Below are 21,253 nucleotides of genomic sequence, written 5' to 3'. Positions count from 1 at the left end.
CCCCCTTCGCTTTCTCCTTCTCGGTGCCATATGCTCAAAGCTCCATCTCGGGCTCATTTGCAGCGCTGCACACACACCGGCTCTATCAAAGCACAGGAACAGCTGGCTCTCTCGATATGGATGACTACTCGCTTGTCAACTAGTTCCACACAACACACACTGACTGACACACACACACACACACACACACACACACACACACACACACATCATCATCATCATCATCATCAAGCCTTTTTCTCGCCGTTTTGAGGAGCAAAGTGAGTGAGCGACAGACAGATAGACGCAGCGAGAGAGAAGAGCAGGTCGGAAAGTTAAGTGAGTGAGCGACTCGTGGAGGAGCCGGGCTTCGTCAGGCTCGTTTGACATAACAATTAGCCCAACGTGTGAATATTCATCGTGATATTATTTAACTAAATAATACCGGCGGCTGGAATCGAATCAAAAAATGCAAACATGCACTCGGCGTCAGAAGAGACAGAAGTGACAGCATGTGTCACCGTTAACCATCTCAACCAGATGCTCATGAATAATTTTAGGTGTTATGAGGGGTCTATTTTAGCAAACACTACGTCTCCAGCATGACTAATGTTACAGTATAGTGTGCAGCCATTTAAGTGATCATTTGCTCTCCTGGTATTAGAATTGTGAATTTGTCCAACATTTTAAATGCATTATAACAAAAACTATTAAAAAAACATTACAATTATTAATCTTGCATCTTTTTTATTTCATACAAATATAATTTTGGCTGTTAAATACAAAATAGATCGGAAATTATTGCTAAAAATGAACCCCTGAATGGCATTTTTATAAAATGACTAACAAGTTGTTTAAGACCTGAAATCCAGTTTTCTCTTTTATCTTTTTCTTAAGAGCGAAACAATTCCACACGAACACCTGTTTTGTAACAGGTTTGAATAGACTGATTTCTGTGTTTCTTTTCTCACTGGTTTGCAGTTGGAAAAAGCAAGATGCCACATATTCCCATCCACCAATCAGGATTCAACCTAACCAAAATTTCTACATGACTGGTTGGTCAATACGTTTTTATTTTACCAAAATCTCACACAGACTATCATTGGTGTTACATTCATAATGAGAAAAGCTCTACATCAACAGCCTTAAAGGATTAATCCATTATCTTTGGTGGCAGAAGAAACAAACTACCTGTAAACCTGTTTTTACAGCTTAAACGTTCACTGAACATTTACTCAGTTCCAAACTAATTAGCGCCGTGTCAAAGTCTTTGTGGCTACATTGTGTTCAAACAGATGGACAAAACGTTGAGCGAAAACTTTGCAGCCAACACTGATACCATCTAAAAACAGCAGGTTTAATTGCCTATTCTTCTCTATTCCATAATTATTTTCGTGCTGAGACGACCAGTTCATAGAGTTGAGTCTATTTTCAGAAATCCAATAAATATGTGCAGGTACACGTTGGTCTGCTCTGAGTTTGTAATAATCAATTCAGTATAAAATAACCAGGTTTGAATGATTTAATATGCTGCAAATACTAACTTTTTCTGATTATTTTTTAGTGAATTTAGGCTAATAAGGCCAGCAGGTACAGTCTGCTCAGTGGACTAAGTTTATTTAAAGACAGATTTTTGCTCCCGCGACAAATCAGTTGGTTGAAGAGACGGTATGATTTCAGTCAAATCAAATTTTCTTCGGTAGACTATGGGTTGTTTTCTCACTGTCAGTCCGTATTTTCAACCCCATTTTTTTTTATGTAGACATGAGTCAATGAGAAAAATCCAACAGAGTAGTAGCTGAAAATGTTTAAGATTTTTGAAAAGGCTGAAAACTCCTTGGTTTCTGAATACATCAGACTCCTAAATAAAAATGGATGCTAATGTTATTTTATTTTCATAGAACCTATTAAAGGGACTGTTAAAGATGTAAAATAATAACACATCTGCTGTAACGGGAACAGCAGCCGCTATTATATATTATATTATCCATCTATACATTTTATATACACCACTGATCCTCATTAGAGTCTATCCCAGCTGATTTAGGGTGAAGGCAGGGGACACCCTGGATAGGTCACCAGTCTATCACAGGGCTACATTTTATTATATTATATTATATGATATGATATTATATTATATTATATTATATTATATTATATTATATTATATTATATTATATTATATTATATTATATTATATTATATTATATTATATTATATTATATTATTATTGTGAGCTCACCATACATTGTAAAATTTAACTATACTTAACGACATGGTTTTTGATCTCTCTGCTGTGTATCACAATTCTGACATGTATGACAAGTATTTATAATTCTTTGTAAAACCACTAATAATTAATTTATAAAAAGACGGCATGTTTTGTGTGACCAAGTTGACAAAAATGGAACCTGCCACTGCTCGGATCACTTTATCTACTTTTCACTTAGTCCTCAGTGCTCATTTGTTCCATGTGGATAACAGGTAACGGTCTTACCTCTCCCGTGTGGCTGAGACTCAGCTTTGGCAGCTTGTTCTTCACATTTCCAGAGTTTCCTCCGTAAGACTGACTGCTGCTAAATCCCTCTGTGGCCACTAGAGGGGGCTTCAGCTGGGGGGAGTCGCTGGGCGCCTGGTCCTGTCCGTCCATTGGTCGAACGTACGCTGTGGGCTTCTGCTGCACGGCGATCGGCTTCCCTGACAGGCTCCCAGGTGGGAAGGTGGGCGTGGTCAGTCCGGACGTGGGCGTGGTCAGACCTGGAGTGGGTGTCGTCAGGACCGACGTGGAAGCCAGTGGCGAGGATGACGTTGAGAGGTGAGAACCTGTTTCATTTTCAAACGGGGAGGATTTAAAATGTCCACCATTTTCTGTGTTAGTGGAAGACTTAAAGTGGCTCCCGTCGACGGTAGCAGATCGAAAATTGGCACCATCTGCAAGAGAGGAGGAAAAACAAGACAACCAGAAGAAGAGTAAAGTTAACCAAAGAAACACCTGTTGCAATGCTAATGAAGGTTGAATGCCAAAAGTTCTGTCTTCCAGATGGATGCAGCCAATCACAATCAAAGCAAATTATGTTGATGGCGGTTTTGAAATCAACCGCATCGTGTGGTTATCACTGGATGCAGGTGCTAATTTTCATAAAAGGTGATAAAGTCTGTTTTTCACTAAAATTATTCACTTAAATTATGCATCAGTGCTCATGGCTCAAGCAAAAACAAAGAAACAGATATTCATGTCTATCAGAATGTGTTGTGTATTAAAAGTTAGCTTTTTACTGACTGATAGACATTCCACACTCCTTTAAAAGGACAAATAAAACTAATGTACTTAACTAAAGTTGCATGAGAAAATGACACAGCTCTCATGTTTGTAAGCTAAATATAATTTTAAAGACAGGAATTGATTAGCTTCGTCTGGCATAAAGATTGAAGGCAGAGGAAAATAGTGAGTCCAACAAAACAGTAGAACAGTGTTGATAACATTGTCAAGGAAAAACCAAGAAAAAGATAATTCATGTTTATCAGAAAGTGTTCATATAAAAAAGTCAGCTTTTTGTTGCGTGTCGGCTTTAATCAAATGCATTGTGAAATATTCCTGTAAAAGGACTGACTGGACATGGTGTAAAATACACTACCATTCTAAAGCCTGGAGTCACTTAGAAATGTCTTTATTTTTGAAAGCAGATTTTTTTTTCCAGTGAAGATGACATTAATTGAATGATAAATCCAGTCTAGACACTGTTAATGTTGTAAATGACTATTCGAGATGGAAACGGCTGATTTTTAATGGGATATCTACATAGGGATACAGAGGAACATTTCCAGCAACCATCACTCCTGTGTTCTAATGCTACATTGTGTTAGCTAATGGTGTTGAAAGGCTCATTGATGATTAGAAAACCCTTGTGCAGTTATGTTAGCACATGAATAAAAGTGTGAGTTTTCATAGAAAAGATGAAATAGCCTGGGTGACCCCAAACTTTTGAACAGTAGTTTACACAAAATTCATCATTTACCAAGAGTTAGATGAGAAAAATGACACTACTCTCGTGTTTGTAAGCTAATTATCAATTTAAAAATAGGAGTTTATTAGCTTTGGTTAGCTTAAAGATTGGAAGCATAATGAAATAGTGAACGTGAGTCCAACAAAATCCAACTAGTAGAACAATTTTGACATATGACATGTTAAATTAGACATCCAAGAAGGCAGAACTTTTAGTGTTTGAGAGCCAAGCTAACAGTTTTTATGCTAGGTTTAGGTAATTTGCGGCTCTACCTTCATATTTAGACCTGAAAATGGTGTCAGTTCTGTCATCTATTCAACCAAGAAAGCAATCAAGTTTCCCAACTCTTCTTTGACGCCGTTCTGTTTTGGACGTACCTGGGAGAGGATGGGTTTTAGATGGATGGGAGGAGTGTCTCCTAGAAGAAGAGGAGGAGGAAGAGGATGAAGAGGAGGAAGAAGGGCTTGAATCTTCCTTTAGACCAAGTTCATCTTTCAGTGAGCTAAACAGCTCTTCGTGCCTTTGCATTTGCTGCTCCTCTAATAAAGACATCTTCCCTCTGCTGCTTGTAGCTGCTGCTGCTGCTGCCACCTGCCCCTGTCCGTTCTGTCCCAACCCCAGGACGAGGCCTGTTGCCTGGGCGTTCTGTCCGTGGCCTCCCTTCGACCAGTCCATGGAGCTCCGCGACTTTTTCTGATGTGAGACCGTCGTGGCGTTTGACGAAGACGTGGCCGAAGCGGGTGGTTGCATTGAAGCTGAAGATGAAGAGGGTGCCGTCCTCTTGTCCCCACCTCCCTCTGCTGCTCCTCCTCCACCAGAAGTTCCTCCTCTCAGGGCTTCGTTGAACAGCTGGCTGGGCTCCATGGCGGGTCTCTCCGTGGTGGAAGTGGTCGGGGTTTGCTGCAGGTTGTTGTTGGCAGCGCTGCCTTTGGGGATTCCCACCAAGTGGCTCTGGTTGGAGTGGCTGGTTAACAGGTCCTTCATCTCTTCATAGGAGCCCAGTGTGTTCTGGACACGACTGGCCAACGCATCACCTTTATTAGTCTGACAGGAGAGAAGAAAGAAGAAAAGGACATGGGGGAGGGAAAAATAGAAGAGTATTAATTAAGTCTTCCACTTTTCCATTTCTTCCAGCTTGATGAAAAGCCCTCTTTACTCATCTGGAAAGGAATAGTGAAAGATAGATAGTGTGGCCACTGACCAGGCATCAGGATGGGATGATTAATTAAATACATGCCACTCTTAAGAGGGTCCAGTCCTGGATAGAGCAGTAAAATTAATGGGGCAGGAATCATTATTAGCCTGACCCCAGATTCGCCAGCAATCATCGCTTGGAGGACAGCGCAGATGACGATATAGCACCTTTAGCTGCAGCGCTGTAATGCTGAGATGGTCCTCAGAATAGCTTAACAGCACCTTCTGTGTCAGTCATTGACAGACTCCTTAATGATGAAACTACATGATTTGATCATTTGGCATTTTTGAAAGGACAAGGGCAATCAGCAGTGGTTTCAGCACTTCTATATTTGGAACCGGATCCTTGCAAAATGCCATGAAAGAGGAGGAGAAAAAAAGTGAAGACCAGTAGATTTTTATCCCCATCCACTGACATTTCTTTTCTCCCTCAGCAACAAATTGCGAAGCAAATATTAATCATGAGCCAAGTTTGAATTATGCAAGATCTACAGCCTATAATTTAAGCGTGACATTTCATCATCAAGTACAGACAAGGGATGAACAATGGAAACACTGAGTAAGATCAATGTGAAATGTGGCCCTGTAATTTTATTGTACATCAGTTTGGTGGCTTGGTCAATAGGCTTTCTCAGGCATAAAGAGGAACAGTGGAGTGACAGTGGGATAATAAATAAATGTACAGTAGCTTTAAAGGCTGAACAATGAAAAAGAGTGAAAAAGAACTTCTATCTACTCTGCAAGACAAGGTGAAATTGCTTGTATTTGGAGCGCTAAATGAATGAATGAATAATTTAGGTTCATACAGAGGAAGAGCTTAACTAATTTTGAGTAATATTAGTGGAGATCATGTTATATGTCACACAGCTGTGAGGATTCATAAGAAACTGCTGAGGTTGATTTTCAAATTACACTTATTTTTACTGTGATCATAAAGAAAAAACTACATAAAATTGCTTGGCACGAGGAGGTTATGGGAAAATCAATGAATTCAATTAATGAGCATCATCCACGTCTTTTATTCTTCTCCAAAATCCAGAAATCCTGGCGATGTCTGTGTGTGTGTGGTTTTGTTTTCCTATGCACACAGCTTCAGTCAATAACCAAATAATACTGTAATAACATGCAATGATCCATGGAGAGGTCTTATTGCCGAGGAGGGAATTCTAAGTGTCTGTGTGTGTGTGTGTGTGTGTGTGTGTGTGTGTGTGTGTGTGTGTGTGTGTGTGTGTGTGTGTGTGTGTGTGCATGTTGAGCACTTCACAACATTACAAATTAGTTTAACATCACCCCGATATTTGCTCTAATAGAGGGCCATGTAAGCACCATTTGATGATAATTGCTATATTGTGGTGGCCTTTATTCATAATCAGATTAGTTTGACAACTGAAACGGATGTTTTGGTTTCCAGCAAGTCACACAACCGTCAGAAACAGTGAACCACTGTTAATCTTGAACATGATGTGCCCATTATTTCTCAATTAGCTGATTAATCAACAAAATAAATCAGAGAAGCTGAGTATACAGTGATGCTACCAGCTGAGTAAGGAAAGTGGTGATTTGACCTAAATGCTAATATCAGGATGCAATGAAAATCCTAGTAGGTGTATTTAGCGGGTATAATGTTTAACATCCTCGTTTACTTTGTTAGCATGTTAACATCGCTAACAAGAAAAACACTCAGAGAGCGCAGTACTCCGCCAAGGCTGCTCAACTGTCGTATCATTTCCGACGGCTGAAATCTTGATAAAAATTGTGGCAGAAATCACGGCACAATAGAATGTGGCCATTGATATAGATGTACCCACAAACACTGAGTGACACTGACCTTGCGGTGAGCACAGGTGTGTGTTATACATGTGTACGTTATGTACGGATACCGAATCCTGTGACCTAAATATGTAGTGGCCAGTGAGAGTTTATGGGACTCAGAAACACCTCCACAGTTTAATCGACTGCTCCTTGTATCATTTCCAATCGATAAGTCACGATAAGCCCGCTGTGCTCGATTTGTAGCAGGATCGCAATCACTTGTTGTCATAGTTACAGTGACGCCGTGTTGCTATCTCCCAATACATTAATCTTTAACAAATCCGTGGATCCAGATTATAAGCCGCATCACTGCCAAAATCTAATCAGCTGGTCCTTGTGTCATTTCTGACCTTCCCAGAAAATTCCATCCAAATCCATTTGTCCATTTTTGAGTAATGTTGCTGACAGACAGACAGACAGACCAACACTGATCGTCACATAACTCTGCTGAGGCTCCGCCTCCTTGGTGGAGTAATTAGCACTAACCGATTAGTATTTAGGTATTCGTCCATAAACCAAAGTCATAGACACATTTAAAATTTTGACCTAATGATGGCGCTCTGGGAAAAAGGTCATTAGGATTTCTCTTTGGGTACCATCTGTACAAACTTTCATGGCAATACATCAAACACAATGGTGGAGGAAGTATTCAGATCCTTTACTTCATTGATTAAACTCATAAAAACACGTTTAGAAGTTCTATTAAAATAATCCCTTCCTGCCTTAAAATTTTGATGGAACTTGCCTCCTTTAAAATACGCAGATCTATGAAGTCACCGCCTCTCTCTCCACCAATACCTCCAACTTCCTGCAGCTTGAGCACACCAGCTCTCCTACGATTCTGCTCAAACAATATAAAATCACTCTTCACAACACAGTGGCAAGTTGTAAAACTGGAGTAATTCGGCCGAACATGTTCAATCTGGAAACTGATTCTGAAGAAGAAGAATGATACAGAAACCCTGCAAGTTGACAGGATTGAATCTGTGTTTTTGTCATCGGTACACTGCAGTTTCAAGGTGGAAATACTCAGCCTTGACACTTGTGATACATTTTCTAGCTTATTAAGAAACCTGTAATATAAAAATACTCCATTATAAGTTTAAGTCCTATGTGAAAAGCCTTACAAGAGAGAAAGTACATGAGCATTAGCAGCAAAATGTTGCTAAATTACTCATTTATTACTGTGTCAGCAGCAGGTTGCTGCTGTAGCTGCTACAGGTGGATCGAGTTTGAACTACTTTATAAATAGTTTTATATACAGGGACAGCAGTTAAATCTGGGGGCTCCGAACACGATGAATGAAAGAGGAAAGAAGAAAAAACACAAATCTGTTTACAGTTCAGGGGCATTCTCTATAATCTTTGCTGAGATATTGGATCATTTGAACATTTAATGAAATGAAACCATGTGGGAAGTTTAGATGGAAAAGTCAATATTTGGTTGAGATGTTAACCATTCATAGACATCTGAAATCTGAGCCAGACTCCACTTTGGTTTAGTAAGAAGCTAAAAAAGGGTGGAAACCATTGGTTTAATCTGAACAGGGGTTTTATGTATTGTGTAAAATCTTCATCTCAAAAGTAACTAAGGCTGTCAGATAAATGTAGACGAGCAGAAAGTAAAATATTTCCCTCTGAAATCAAGTGGAAGTATAAAGTACCATAAAACTGAAATACTGAAATTATGAGTACAAGTACAGTGCTTGAGTAAATATCTTAAGATTAGACTTTCCATCACTGACTAAACAGTTGTTGAGATATTTCAGATAAAACCAAAGTGGTGGAACAGTCCATCAACTGTTGACCAATCCTGCCTTTGCTACCAGTTGTCCCAAAAACTGGCCATCCCATTTTTTCAGAGGCGAGAATGATATTTTTGTCTTTTGTTTAACAAACAATCCAAAAGAACGCAAGAGGTGTAATTTACAATCATATATAATTATAAAAATCAGCAAACCATTGTGTTTCAGAAGCCATAAGCAGCAATTCTTGGCCTTTATTTGTTGTAACAGGTTTCAAACCGTTATTCGTGTGTCAGAATAGTTTCTGATTAACTGGGTAATCACCTCAGCTCTGAAGATACTCGCATCAGGCTGGAATTCCTTTAGGAAATCAACTGATTTATGCAGCAGCGCCTCCTCTCCCAATTAGATCAGTCTAGTAGTGACATAACTTCTGCTTTTGCCTCGTGCATTCTCTCATTTACTCCACAATCAATAGTCAGATGAGCTTCAAATAGGAGCTTTTTAACTTCAATCCCGAAAAGTCTGTGTTTCACAAAACATGGTACACATCTGACCTCAGTTTACATCTCTGCAATGGCTACAAATCATAGGTTTACTCTGGTAGTAGTAGTCCTGAGTTTACAATGACTAATCCTTAGGATTCTGTGCAGCACAAAAACTTCAACTCAAACCTGACTGGAAGCTACTTCACTGTATCCTTCATTTTTTTTATACTCTAATAAAGCCGGAGAGGCATGAAAATACCAAAAAATGAAACAGGGCAAAGAATCAAGCCTTATTTACAAAAGATTCCTACAAGAAAGGACAGAATTGCATTCAAATAATCTTAACAGATGTAATTTCTGCGTGTACACCCTCGCACACACGCACACACAAACACTACACACCGTGGCGAGCCAAAGTTAGCTGTGAATAAATTAGCCCATCTCTTCTCCATCTCGGGCTCATGAATAAAAGATCTGGTGGCTGAAGAGGAACAGAAAACACATTTACAGAGAGGCAAAATGGAAAACAGAGGAGAAGGAGAGGATGAATACCTATGTGTGTGTGTGTGTGTGTGTGTGTGTGTGTGTGTGTGTGTGTGTGAATAGATCATCCCAAGTAGCTGCTAACAGCATAACGCTCTTTAACAGGATTAGAAGAGGGATTAGCTAATAGCTGACAGAGAGAATGAATACTGGAGAGAGGGAGGGAGAAAGACAGAGGCAGGAAGTGATGGACACACGAAAAATGAAAGACTAGAAACGATTAAAGCTCTATAAATTCTATATGTGATAATTACAAGGAGCAGTTCAGTGCAGAGAAAGTGCAGCGAGGTTGTAAAGGCAGTGCTAAAGGCGCTGAGTTGTATGAAGTAAAGCAGGTATGAAAAAAAATCGAAATTGTTCGCATGGCAAATAAATCAGCAGAAGAAAGCAGCAAGGTGTGCCAAAGCTGTTTTTCAAGTTTAGCAGCAGCGAGAGTTAAAGTGGGGAAGAGCACGGAGGGAAAAAGATTAGTTGGGCAGAAGCTGGACTGTTAAACTAGTAAACATGTTGTCCTCTATAAATGAAGCAGTGACCCAACCCCTTTTATCTGAATTATTTTACCTTCAATTACAGTCTCCCTGTTAAGCTAATGACTGTAATTAATGAGACACTGAAAACCTCAGTTCAGCAGCACATTACAGAGGAACTGCCTCCATAACAAACAATTGCTCATCTCTGAATTCATCTCCAAAGCCAAAGGTCAAACTCAATGTAAGAAGTTTTGTGCTTTCTACGTTGCCAGGTTGATAAACTGTCATACAAGAAACAGAAAAGTGCATCTCATCACAAACTTGCAGGTAATAATTGCCCTTTAATTGACTGCAAACAGGAATTTTCCTCAATCTTAAAGGTGTTCTATGGCGCTTTAATGTACAAACAAAAGTAAAATTGACATTTAGTGTTCATCATCAAAACACCTGTGTATCTTTGTGACCAAATGAACATTAAGCAGATTTTTTTTCATTTTTTCACACCACTTCCTAATGGTACAAAGTGATGACCCATTCATAAAACACTGCTTCATAGCGTTATTATTCTTGAAAACTCCTCATGGTAGCTTTAACAGGGGTTTTAGTGACCTAACCTTACCCCTAACCTAATGATAAGTAAGTCACAGGAGTTTTAAGCCTCACTTTCCATTTATTGTTTGACAAAATGTTCATTTTTACTCGCCGTTTAGTTGAGTTTAGGCACCAAATCTCCTTGGTTTCGGTTTACACAAAGATCTTGGTAGGGTTAGAATATGACAAGAGAAACTGCTCATTGCACAACGGTGACGGCACCAGCAGAGAACATTTGGTTACGGCTTCCTGGTGCCTATTTCTGACATTGTAAGAATTCTATAGGTCAATTGCATCAGCCGGCATGTTGGAAAATGCCGCTACAAGGTACCAAGTGCATTAAAATGTGGCGCCAAGGGGTCATGACAAAGCGTCTGTATGTGACCAGCTGGGAATAAGACCAGGCTCTGCTCGCTCTTCCAGTACAAGGCCAGAAAAAGCAACCATTTTTCTTATTTCTATCATATCGCTGTATTTTTAAAATTGGAACATGGATGATTCCCGTAACGTCTGAAATCTCACCTCCACACAGAGGCCAGGCCACAGTGATTCAGGCTCTCTCCTCTCACACACATCTTGACCTCACCTCAGCACCATTAATTAGCTGGAAACAATTAGTTGGAGTGTGGAGGCACCCCGGATTGGATTCATTATCAGAACAACCTCTCATTTGCTTCCGCTGCCCCCCGAACCAGCGAGCGGCATCTTCGGGAGAATCCCCTCGTGTCCTCTGCGTTCAGACACAGCAGCAGTTAAACACATTCTGTCAAGATTCAAAGCCAGTCTGTCTCAAGGTCGATACACTTGGCAGCATAACCAAGTGTTGAAGTGCCTGGCGGTAGCAAATGAGAGTTAACAAACCAAAATCAATTTTATACACAGGGGCAGGAGAGTGGCCATGGGCTTCATGCGTGGCTAGTTCACTTTCTGCTAAAAGAAGAGACAAAAGGATGGCATCTAAAGCACCTCCAAGCAGAGCAGAACAGAACCTTATGCCTGAGGACATAACACGTTTGGCCTCGAGGGGAAAGAGCACGAAGAGGAAATGTTTACATCATCAGCTTTGTCACCCACAAAAACAGCAGTAAATGGGATGAAAAATGTTTGGATAATTGTTGGTTAGCCATAACAATTCCTCTCAATTGATTGCTCGCACGCGGCAAAATTGTTTCATACGAGCCTAAATCACAACACGGGGGCTGCTTTGTAGGAGAGTGGCACTTCCTCACTGATTAAGATGTTGTAAATTCACTCCATTTCCCCAAATGAAATTCCCGTGTCAGGTATGTCCACTTCTCCTCCTGCAGAGATCAATCAAAACTTAACAGCGAAATATAAAACTGTCGCCTCAACAGCACTGAGAGAGCACTCTGCAGAGAAAGAATCACAGCTCTGTCGGGTTGTAAAGATCAGCGTGTGCAGCTCACTGACGTTAGCATAGAGGCCTGCGTTAGCTTCAGTCCTTAGATTTAAACTGATAAGAAGCTGCCTTTTAATTTACATTTGTGAAATAGATTATTGAATAAGATTTAAAGTATTAAATAAATGTATTCTTGGGTGGATAATTCACCTTCTTTATGAAACTAAGCGCATTTCAGACGTGATTTTCAACACTGATGGCTTCATCAATCTGAATGTCATTCAGACATAGATTTATGTTAATGTTCCCCATGGCTTCATTCAGAAATAAACCATATTTGATATTTGTCATAGGACAGTACATTAAGTGATGTATGACACATAATAATGCTCCAACAGCAAACCAATAGCAGCTTATTAAATTGTCCAAATAACCAATAGCCTGCTTTACTCGCAAGTGAAAATTCTGTGTGATAATAATCTAACTACGACTTTGCCAACAGTAAAATACCAATATCACGATGCTGTGATGAGTCATTTTTTAAAAAGTACACAGTGACTTGCTGTTGCATCCTGATCCGTTCTGTCTCCATATGAGGGATAATTTATCATTTTAAAGTTATTAATGACATTACTGCTGTTGTTCCTCATGCATAAATGTGCTCACATGGGTCCTGCCGCTGTCTGATGTTGCAAGTGTTCAGTATATTCAGAGGAAAGACTCCTACAAACAACTGGAAGCAACAAACTAAACTTTAGCTTAAAGTTGATTTAAAACCGGGATTACATTCATTATTTTTTAGTCTTATTAACCTGTCCAGGCAGAGAGAGAGGGAGATACGATGCAAATTAAGCTGCAGTAGAGACTCTAGGACTCTTTTTGTGTAATGTTGACAAATAAATTGCGTCTTTTGTGCTCCCTGTAATGCTTTTGGACCAGTGTTGATGCTGAAACATGGAAAAAGCCTTCCCTAAATCACTTCTCACAATGTGAAGTAAATCACTTGTGCTTGCCTATCTGTAAATCAATGCTTCAACATAGTCTGATTTTTATGGGAAAAAAATGGAAATATGAACAATATTTAGATGTCGTCAGGTTAATATAGACAGGTTAATGTATGGAAGGGACTTTGGTTGAGAATTGTTGAAGAAAATTTACCCAAAGTCCGCTATACGATGGGCTTACCAACACAGAGCGTGAGTCTGTGAAGGTAAGCTGACCCAGAACATTTACAGAGTTAAACATTTTATACAGCTGGTCGGACAGTTGGGAAGGGACAGTAGGTAAATATAGAAGGGAATAGTGGTTGGTTTGCATATAGTTGCTAATCAATACCAAAAGGTGACTGAATCAATTGGACAGGCAGACAACAAATGGTAAGGGAGTTATCAATGACAAAGGTAATGGAATAAAGAGAGACACTAAGGGTCGTGGGTGTCTGTAGCAAAGGGACATGCTATTTTCTTCATCAGAATGCACTGTTAGATGCAGAGCTGGAGCTAAAACACGAATATCATAGCTAACATTTACAGATACTTAGCATCGCTCTCTGAAAACAAAACATGTCTAACTTACCAACACATGCTAACTGATGTCTAGTGAGTCACTCTAGAATTGGAGGACATTTTACGTCCCACCCATCAAACTGTAAATAATCCATGTACAAAATACTTAAACATGCAGTTGTTGTGGAAATGTACTTGTCCTGAGACCAAATCTAAAAAGAAAAAGAAAAAAAACTACGAGAAAAGAATGTTTGAAAATATTTTTTAAAATACCAAATAAGTCTAAAATGACATTTTTCTCCTGTCCTGCCGACTTTTTCTTCACTGTTTTCCATCAGTCAATTTGTCCTCTTGGTCAGCAGTAACAGCTAGATAAATATCTAGCTTCTACTGCTGAGAAAAAGATCACATTAGCATGGATTACCAACCCTGTTACTGTGATTAGAGTAGGGTTAACAAATAAAACATGGAATAAAAATGGTACCATTGCTGTGTAAGCTGAGCCAATCAAGCCTTTGATAGTTTATTACCTATTATTGATGAATATGAAGCAGAAAATTGTAAAGACAAGGTTAATTTTTCAAAAATTTTGAAGCCCAGATGTCATCCAATTCTAGTGACCATTGTTTCTCACTTAATTTTTTGTTATGCCCACACAGAACAGTAAAAATGTTAATAAAAAATCATTATTTGAAGCACTCAGACATGACAAAACACAGTGACAAGCGAGTGATAAAGTAAGCAATCATTTTAAACACGATAAATTATTGAATTATCGAAGTGCTCTTACTTTGTAGGGTTCTCCAAACAGGTTGAATCCAGTAGAGAACAGGTCTTCATCCTGTTGGACCTCCTGATTCCTCCTCTCCCACTCCCTCCTCTTCAGGACGCTGCGCTCTGACTCCAGATGACTGAAAAGACACAGAGAAAAGCTCGTTAGCATCCACGACTGAGGCTGCCACCGATGAAACCCAGCGGTTTTTAATGAGTATTGCTAACAAGTCATTTTTGGAACTGCAAGGAACATTGGCTGAAAATTCCTTCTCCTGCAGTGTCATTAGTCGGGTGGCTGGTAAAGGAAAATAACAGGGTAAATCATGCCATTGCGCCATCTGAAAATCACTCAAATTCCTCATAAACAAGAAGGAAAGAGAAAAATGAGAGAAAAACTAAATCCTGGCATGAGTGACAGCGAAGTGACAGCAAGAAGCAGAGGTTCCTGCAAAGAAGAATTCAACACAGAGATGAGAGCTGGAGGTAAAAATATCCAGCTTTACTTGGCAAAACTTAATGCAGGTAAATGGTTTGTTTAAGATTACCGGTGATATTTTCAGATGGAGAATTTATTACACCGGGATCTCTGGAGACAATGCAGTTTGCTATTTACCTCACTTCCAACATAGGCCTGCTGTCTTCCTCTAAAAGTAATATCCTGATGATCCTGTCCTATTTAAATACATAAACTGTGTCATAAGTGTTGGTACAGAGCGTTTCAAAGATGAAGAATGTTTTCTGTCTCTTTAAATCAGCTCACTGGGTTTAAGTGGTTATTTTTACTCTGGACTTCTGAATGAATTCCAGTAATCTTGACTTTGATTTGCACAGGCTGTTTGATCTTCAAACTCCCATAAAATACTTGTCTCATACTATCACTGACATGTAAATGTATGTCATCGGAACTTTGTCTGAGCTATCGGACTTGACTTTGGTGGTGTGGTTTGTGCAAAGTCTATGCAGGAAACAGTTTGATTCATAAGGAGAACACGTATTCTGGTCAGCCAAGGTCAATACGCTTGAAAATTCATGAGGAACAGTTCAGCAAAATTGTCTAATTTTAAGTTACTCTTCCTATTTGCTGCAAAATATTTGATGAATCATTGAAATATGGAGGAACGGGAGATCCACACGCTGCTAGCTTGACTTTGTTTAAACTTAAAGGTATACCTACCAACAACTTGACCTATGAACAAGAACAATGAACATGACAATATGCGGCTTTAAGGGAAGCTGTGGACTATCTTTTTTCAATATAATAAGTTTGCTTATTCACTCAGTACATCACTGTACTGGACTTTTAGTTGCTGCATGTACACTTAAGCTGAAAAAACAATCACCATATGCCAAATTTGTCAAATCACAGTGTGGAACTCTTTGTTCTTTTTATTCTGCTTTGCACTATGGCTACTGACACTTAAAAACACTTGAATACGAGTTTAGCATCCACAATGTGCAGCTCTCTCATTGATGGACCTCAACAGCAGCTCACTAAGCCGTTTGGTTGTGGCCATTACTTGAGACTGACTAGTAACTGGACAGAGAACTACTGCATCAGCTGTTCTCAGTCTCTAGTGCATCTCTGAGTGGGTAGAGAGCGGTAGAAATTACCACGACTGCTTGGAATGAAATATAAACTGCGTTTTCTCAAACATCCGCAAAAATTTCAAGAAGTATGAATGGGATTGTAGTGAGAATGTTTTGAGATATTTAAAGATAGTCAACGTGTTTCTATTAAACAAAGTTTGGCACATGTATGAATAACTTTGGGTTAATTGTACATACAATACACCCTAAAACACATCCAATTAGTTGTACATAGTGGACGGATTAAACAAATAAATAATAGAGGTGCTTGTATGTGCATTTTTGAACTTTACACTGAGCTCCAGCCAAATGTGTCCCCCTCCTTCCAATCGTTTTGCACAGCTAATCTCATTATCACCAGCTGGCTCCAGCTCAATAGTTTCTGAAAGAAATCCTTATCTGATTTCTTTCTGAAAGTATTGTATTGTACTTTCTGTAAGTATTCTCTCTGAAAGCATCGAGTTGGAGCCAAGAATATCTAACTATTCCTTTGTACAGCCTGTGTTGTATTTGTGAACGGCTTTAGGGGTGACAGAGATTGAAACATGTCCTCCAATAAACAATGAAATTAAATAAATGAAACAATCAAGTATCATCACACGCCCACACATAAATTACCCAAGCACAAGGATTAAATAGTCAGCTTCTACTACATGAGCAGTCAGAGCTCAAAAACCTCTTCATAATTTTCTATTTTTAGTAATGGTAATATGATGTAACACATGCCATTAGCTGGGTAGCTTTATTCATGAGTGCATTCATTTTTAACATAGGTGGACCCAGTGGGACCTGAACTCCTCATCCAGGCAGTGTTTATGACATGATGTCCACTGAGCCACTTGAAAGGACACATGCATTTAGGTGGTTCCACATCCCAATAAACCATGCTTTTAGTCTTCTAACCTTCCTACATTACTGCTAGTAGTTCACTATTGCTTGATTTCAAATATTAAAACCTTTAAAATACGACACAGCTGACAGTAAACAATGATATGATGACTAGAAGCGAGGGAGTCCAATCTTTGGGAAGCACAGAAGCTGGTGAACCCCAGGCTTTTGGAATATTTTACTTACATAACTGTGTATTTTTAGCTAAAAAAACCCTTTTATTGCACAGTTACAGATTCAACTTGCCCTCCTAAACTTTTTCAGTCACCAGCCTCCACTGAGAAATCTACAAGCTGGCAGCCAAATTCAGCAGCACAAAGTAACGTGAGAGCGATTGCATGTTGCGCACGAGGCTGTGGCCTGCTGACCCAGGAAAGGCCATCCTGCTTTAACCGCTTCCACTGCTGAGAGATGAGACAGGCCGGCTAATTAGCCATCAACACAATTAAAAGAGACTTCTTCTCCACCAGACCTTGCCTTCAACATTTAATCTATCAGCAAGATGTGAGTGGGAGGGAGAAAGAGCGGAGAGGCAAGAAAGAAAAAAAATCAGAGACCCAAGGGAGGAAAAAAGACCCAGTTTCAGGGCAATAGGCAGTTTCTTTAAAAGGGAAGAAAAATCACAGAATGATGAAAGACAGAGTGGAGGGATGGGGGAGAGGAAGGTAAAATATGGGGAAGGGAGGAGCAAAAAGTGAGGAGGAGCAGTGGGAATTCCAGGCAGAAGGATTGACAGGTGAGGTGTTTCTGTGTACGTGCGTGTAGATTACAGCAGCGTACGTAGATGTGATCATTGCATGCGCTGGGACTGCCGGCTGACATGTGCATTGTCTGTCAGTGTAGGAAGATAACTGACAGAGCTGTCAGCAAGACAAACACACACATGTATACAACATGCACACACACATATACACAGCACTGCAGCCCCATGTGACAGATCACTGTCTCCGTCGCCGTCTGTCGCATGCTAGACATTCACATGAAGGGAATCAGGTCAGACGAGGTAATTAACACATCCAGGGTTTATTTCCCAGCATGCACCAGGAGCAGGAAATGGCACTCAACCTGTCACACGTGGGTGAGGGTTTTGTCACTGAACCGGGCTTATTTTTTTATTTGCAGGTTTTTGAACTGCAGCGCATGTGGTCAGCCAGGTCAGGAAGAAACTTGTAGGAAAGAGAATTGCTGCACAAGGTCACTCTGGCGGTGTGCAAAACTGTTAATTCAAAGTCAGAGTTGTGTTAAGGTGAATAAAATGATGTGTGTGTGTGTGTGTGTGTGCGTGTGTGTGTATATATATATATATATATATATATATACATATATATGATGGTATCTTGCATGCTAATGCTCCATTGCATGTTTTAAATCTATTACACAGGGAATATTAAACTGAAACCTGACTTTAAAAATTATATCACAAATCAAATCGCATTTTTTTTTCAGAAAAATCGCAGTTTTGTACAAGTTTTACCCAAATCCTTCAGCCCTTGTAACAAAGCTGTTCAACAACATGACAGAAGCATAGACTATATGGAAAATTGGATGATATGGAAGACCCCGAAAAGTGAAGCCAGTTATCTTTATCGCCCCCTTGTGACTGGTTACAGTATCGGTCATAATCCACCATTTTCTTCAAGTATACCTCTAATGATTTTTTCAAAAATATAAATTTTGTCATATTGAGTATTCACCTTGCTACACTCAGTGTTAACTGTTTTTACATGTGTAATTTGATACTACAAAAAGCAGGTACGTTATCATGAATGACATATGTGATTGGCAGCTGAAAACGTAGCCAATAGTGCCACGTTCTGATGACACTACACAGCATACTTTACTCACGTCAAAGCAGGTAATAGAAACAAGCCTAATTCGCATTGCCATTGCTTGATAGCTTTTTTTTGTATTGTTTTTTGCAACATTTTAAAATTAGCTCAATATCTATACAGAAACATGGCTCTAGAGGAACCCAGCACATTTAAGCACAGAACACCATTTCCTTTTGTTAAACATGTAATTTATGGTTGTCTCCTTAAAAGCAAGTTGAGTGTTCATGTTCAAGGCTAACTTAAGTAGCAAGTTAATGCTACAACCAACAAGCGAAAAACACAACAAATCTACGGGAAAGAGCTTTATGCAGCTACCTGGAGAGCAACCCTAAAATTTGAATTTCCGCTCAGGTTTGAACTATAAATATTTTGATTTCTGTATTTATATTCGTTCTTTGATTGAATCACAGAGGTGACAGCGTCCTGTTGTAAATATTGTCTGCACTGGTCATAGATAACAGTAAAATATTTCAAAGAATGAAATGAAGAAGGAAAAAAAGGAATGGAAGACATATAGATGATGGACACACAGATGGATTGGATTGGTGGGGATTAATAGCAGTGGTGATATCAGCAGTGTGCAAACTGTCGATGTTGATATTTTCTGTGAATGAAAATGTAGCGGCGGCAGCTTTCTTTCCTACCACTCCGCTTTTCTTTGTGTGTGTGTCCTGAAGTAATGCTGATAGTCAGAGTAAGCTCTGGGAATTTAATCTCAGTAGAGCTATGCTGTGCTCCCCTGATAACTAAATGCACACATACACAGTCCAATGTCTCTAACCGAGTCTCATCACCCTCTCATTTACTTTCACTGCACAGATTTTCAATACCAATCTGTGACTTCCGCAGCAATTTACCATAGTGCCTTTTAACAAGGCACTGAACCTGCAACTTCTGGGTGGAAATGCAAATTCCTTGATGAGCAATTTGTATCACAGGGGTCATCACAGAAAAAAGGGTACATTAGATAGAAACTGAAGCTGACAGATTACACCACAATTTATATGTTCAGACGGCAAAAATGCGAATGGAACTGTGCTTCAACTCCAGCGTTTGGCTTTATTTATTATATTTGTTCACATTATATTAACTGGAACCCTTACATTTAAGGCCAGTAAAAACCCAGTACCGTTTCCAACACGCCGCACAGCAGCCAGATGTTGAAACCGGTCAGTGGTTTGAGCCGAACATGAACTGACGTTTCTGTGTTCTGTCGTCAGTGGGAAGAAAGGCTCCGGCCTGCGTATGTCATCAAGAGAGTTTCTGGAGCTGCTTCATTGAAAATCAACTGGAGCCTGACTTTGCGGACTCATGCTGCATTTGTGTCTTATGGGAATAGCTGTCAGAGCAGTTCAAGGCAACCATTTGGAAATGTATTCTAACTCATTTGAAGCCATCATAACATTCTCAGGAAGGCTTTCTGTACATTTTGGTCGTTTGCGATCAGCTTTTTGCTTCCGTCAGATGTTGCTGTGGCATTTTACTGTTATAGTTTGAATTATATCCTTCCCCATGAGATGAAATGCATTGACTTAAACTGGAGTGAATGCATCATTTATTCATAGTTTTGCAGTCAGAATAGTGCTTTGTCAGATACAGAGTGTAGTTTGTCCATTATTGGATAGATGTGAAGCAGAATATCTACAATACTGGACACTGATTGGCTGACAGCATACAGCAGCTCTACTAATTTACATGAGGGTCATGCATGACAGGCAATCTTGTGGCTCATGTACAACAGAGATTTACTGACACTGTAAACAAATGAAAACATGACGTAGCATACAGTTAGCTCAGCAGAACACTGAAGCTGCACTTGTATCGGCTGATCGGCATCAGCTGCTTCATTCATGTGTCACCATCATTGACTCACTAACTGTGTGCACCAGCTGACACTGATAAGCTGCATTTGTACTTGACACTCCTTCACCAATTCTTGGCAGTTTGCTGAAACTTATTCCACCACCCCAACCATGCTCATATGTGGCATTTTTAGTGTTGTTGATTTAACTTCAACATTCAAAATCAATCTCTTCACAGCACGAGTCTTTAACAGAAATGATCTCCAGTCAGTTTGGGACCAGGATGTACAATTCAGTGGCATCTACCATTGGTGTTACAACCTCTCCATGTCCCTTTCTTTCAAAACATATAGCCAGTGGTGCCAGTATTTGGTTTGTTGTGGTGGAGTAATAGAGACTTACCACCTAAAGAAACCACTTTGAGAATTCCATGATGCCAAAAATGCTAATCAAATAACACATATTCATTCTTGCCACAAAAAGCCAAACCAGGAAACATCCAGCCAACTGTATTGTAGCATTGACACAAGTGTCGTGTTGGGAAACTGGGCTCATGTGTAGTAGAAGTATAACTTGATGATCAGAATCAGCTTTATTGGCCAATTATATGAAGACTCAGCCAACACTGTCCTTTTTGGTGACCGATCCTAACCAGACAGTAGCTGAACTGCAGAGAACTG

General features: G+C 39.6%; 1 protein-coding gene across 3 annotated transcripts in view; it reads right to left on the bottom strand.

Annotated features, from left to right (window-relative positions):
* aff2 (AF4/FMR2 family, member 2) overlaps positions 1-21,253 on the bottom strand; it is a 221,450-nt gene that overhangs the window by 148,482 nt on the left and 51,715 nt on the right. For all 3 annotated transcript variants that reach the window (XM_055016689.1, XM_055016690.1, XM_055016691.1), the window contains exons 2-4: positions 14,481-14,601; positions 4,361-5,027; positions 2,477-2,910 (exon numbers count right to left, since the gene is read on the bottom strand). In XM_055016689.1, coding sequence (XP_054872664.1) covers positions 2,477-2,910; positions 4,361-5,027; positions 14,481-14,601 — 1,222 coding nt within the window. The remainder of the gene's footprint in view (positions 1-2,476; positions 2,911-4,360; positions 5,028-14,480; positions 14,602-21,253) is intronic.

Source organism: Amphiprion ocellaris, chromosome 13 (assembly GCF_022539595.1).
Source record: "Amphiprion ocellaris isolate individual 3 ecotype Okinawa chromosome 13, ASM2253959v1, whole genome shotgun sequence".
In the NCBI taxonomy this organism is placed as follows: domain Eukaryota; kingdom Metazoa; phylum Chordata; class Actinopteri; family Pomacentridae; genus Amphiprion; species Amphiprion ocellaris.
Note: the sequence above shows the minus strand (reverse complement) of the source record. Positions and strands in the feature narration are given on the sequence as shown.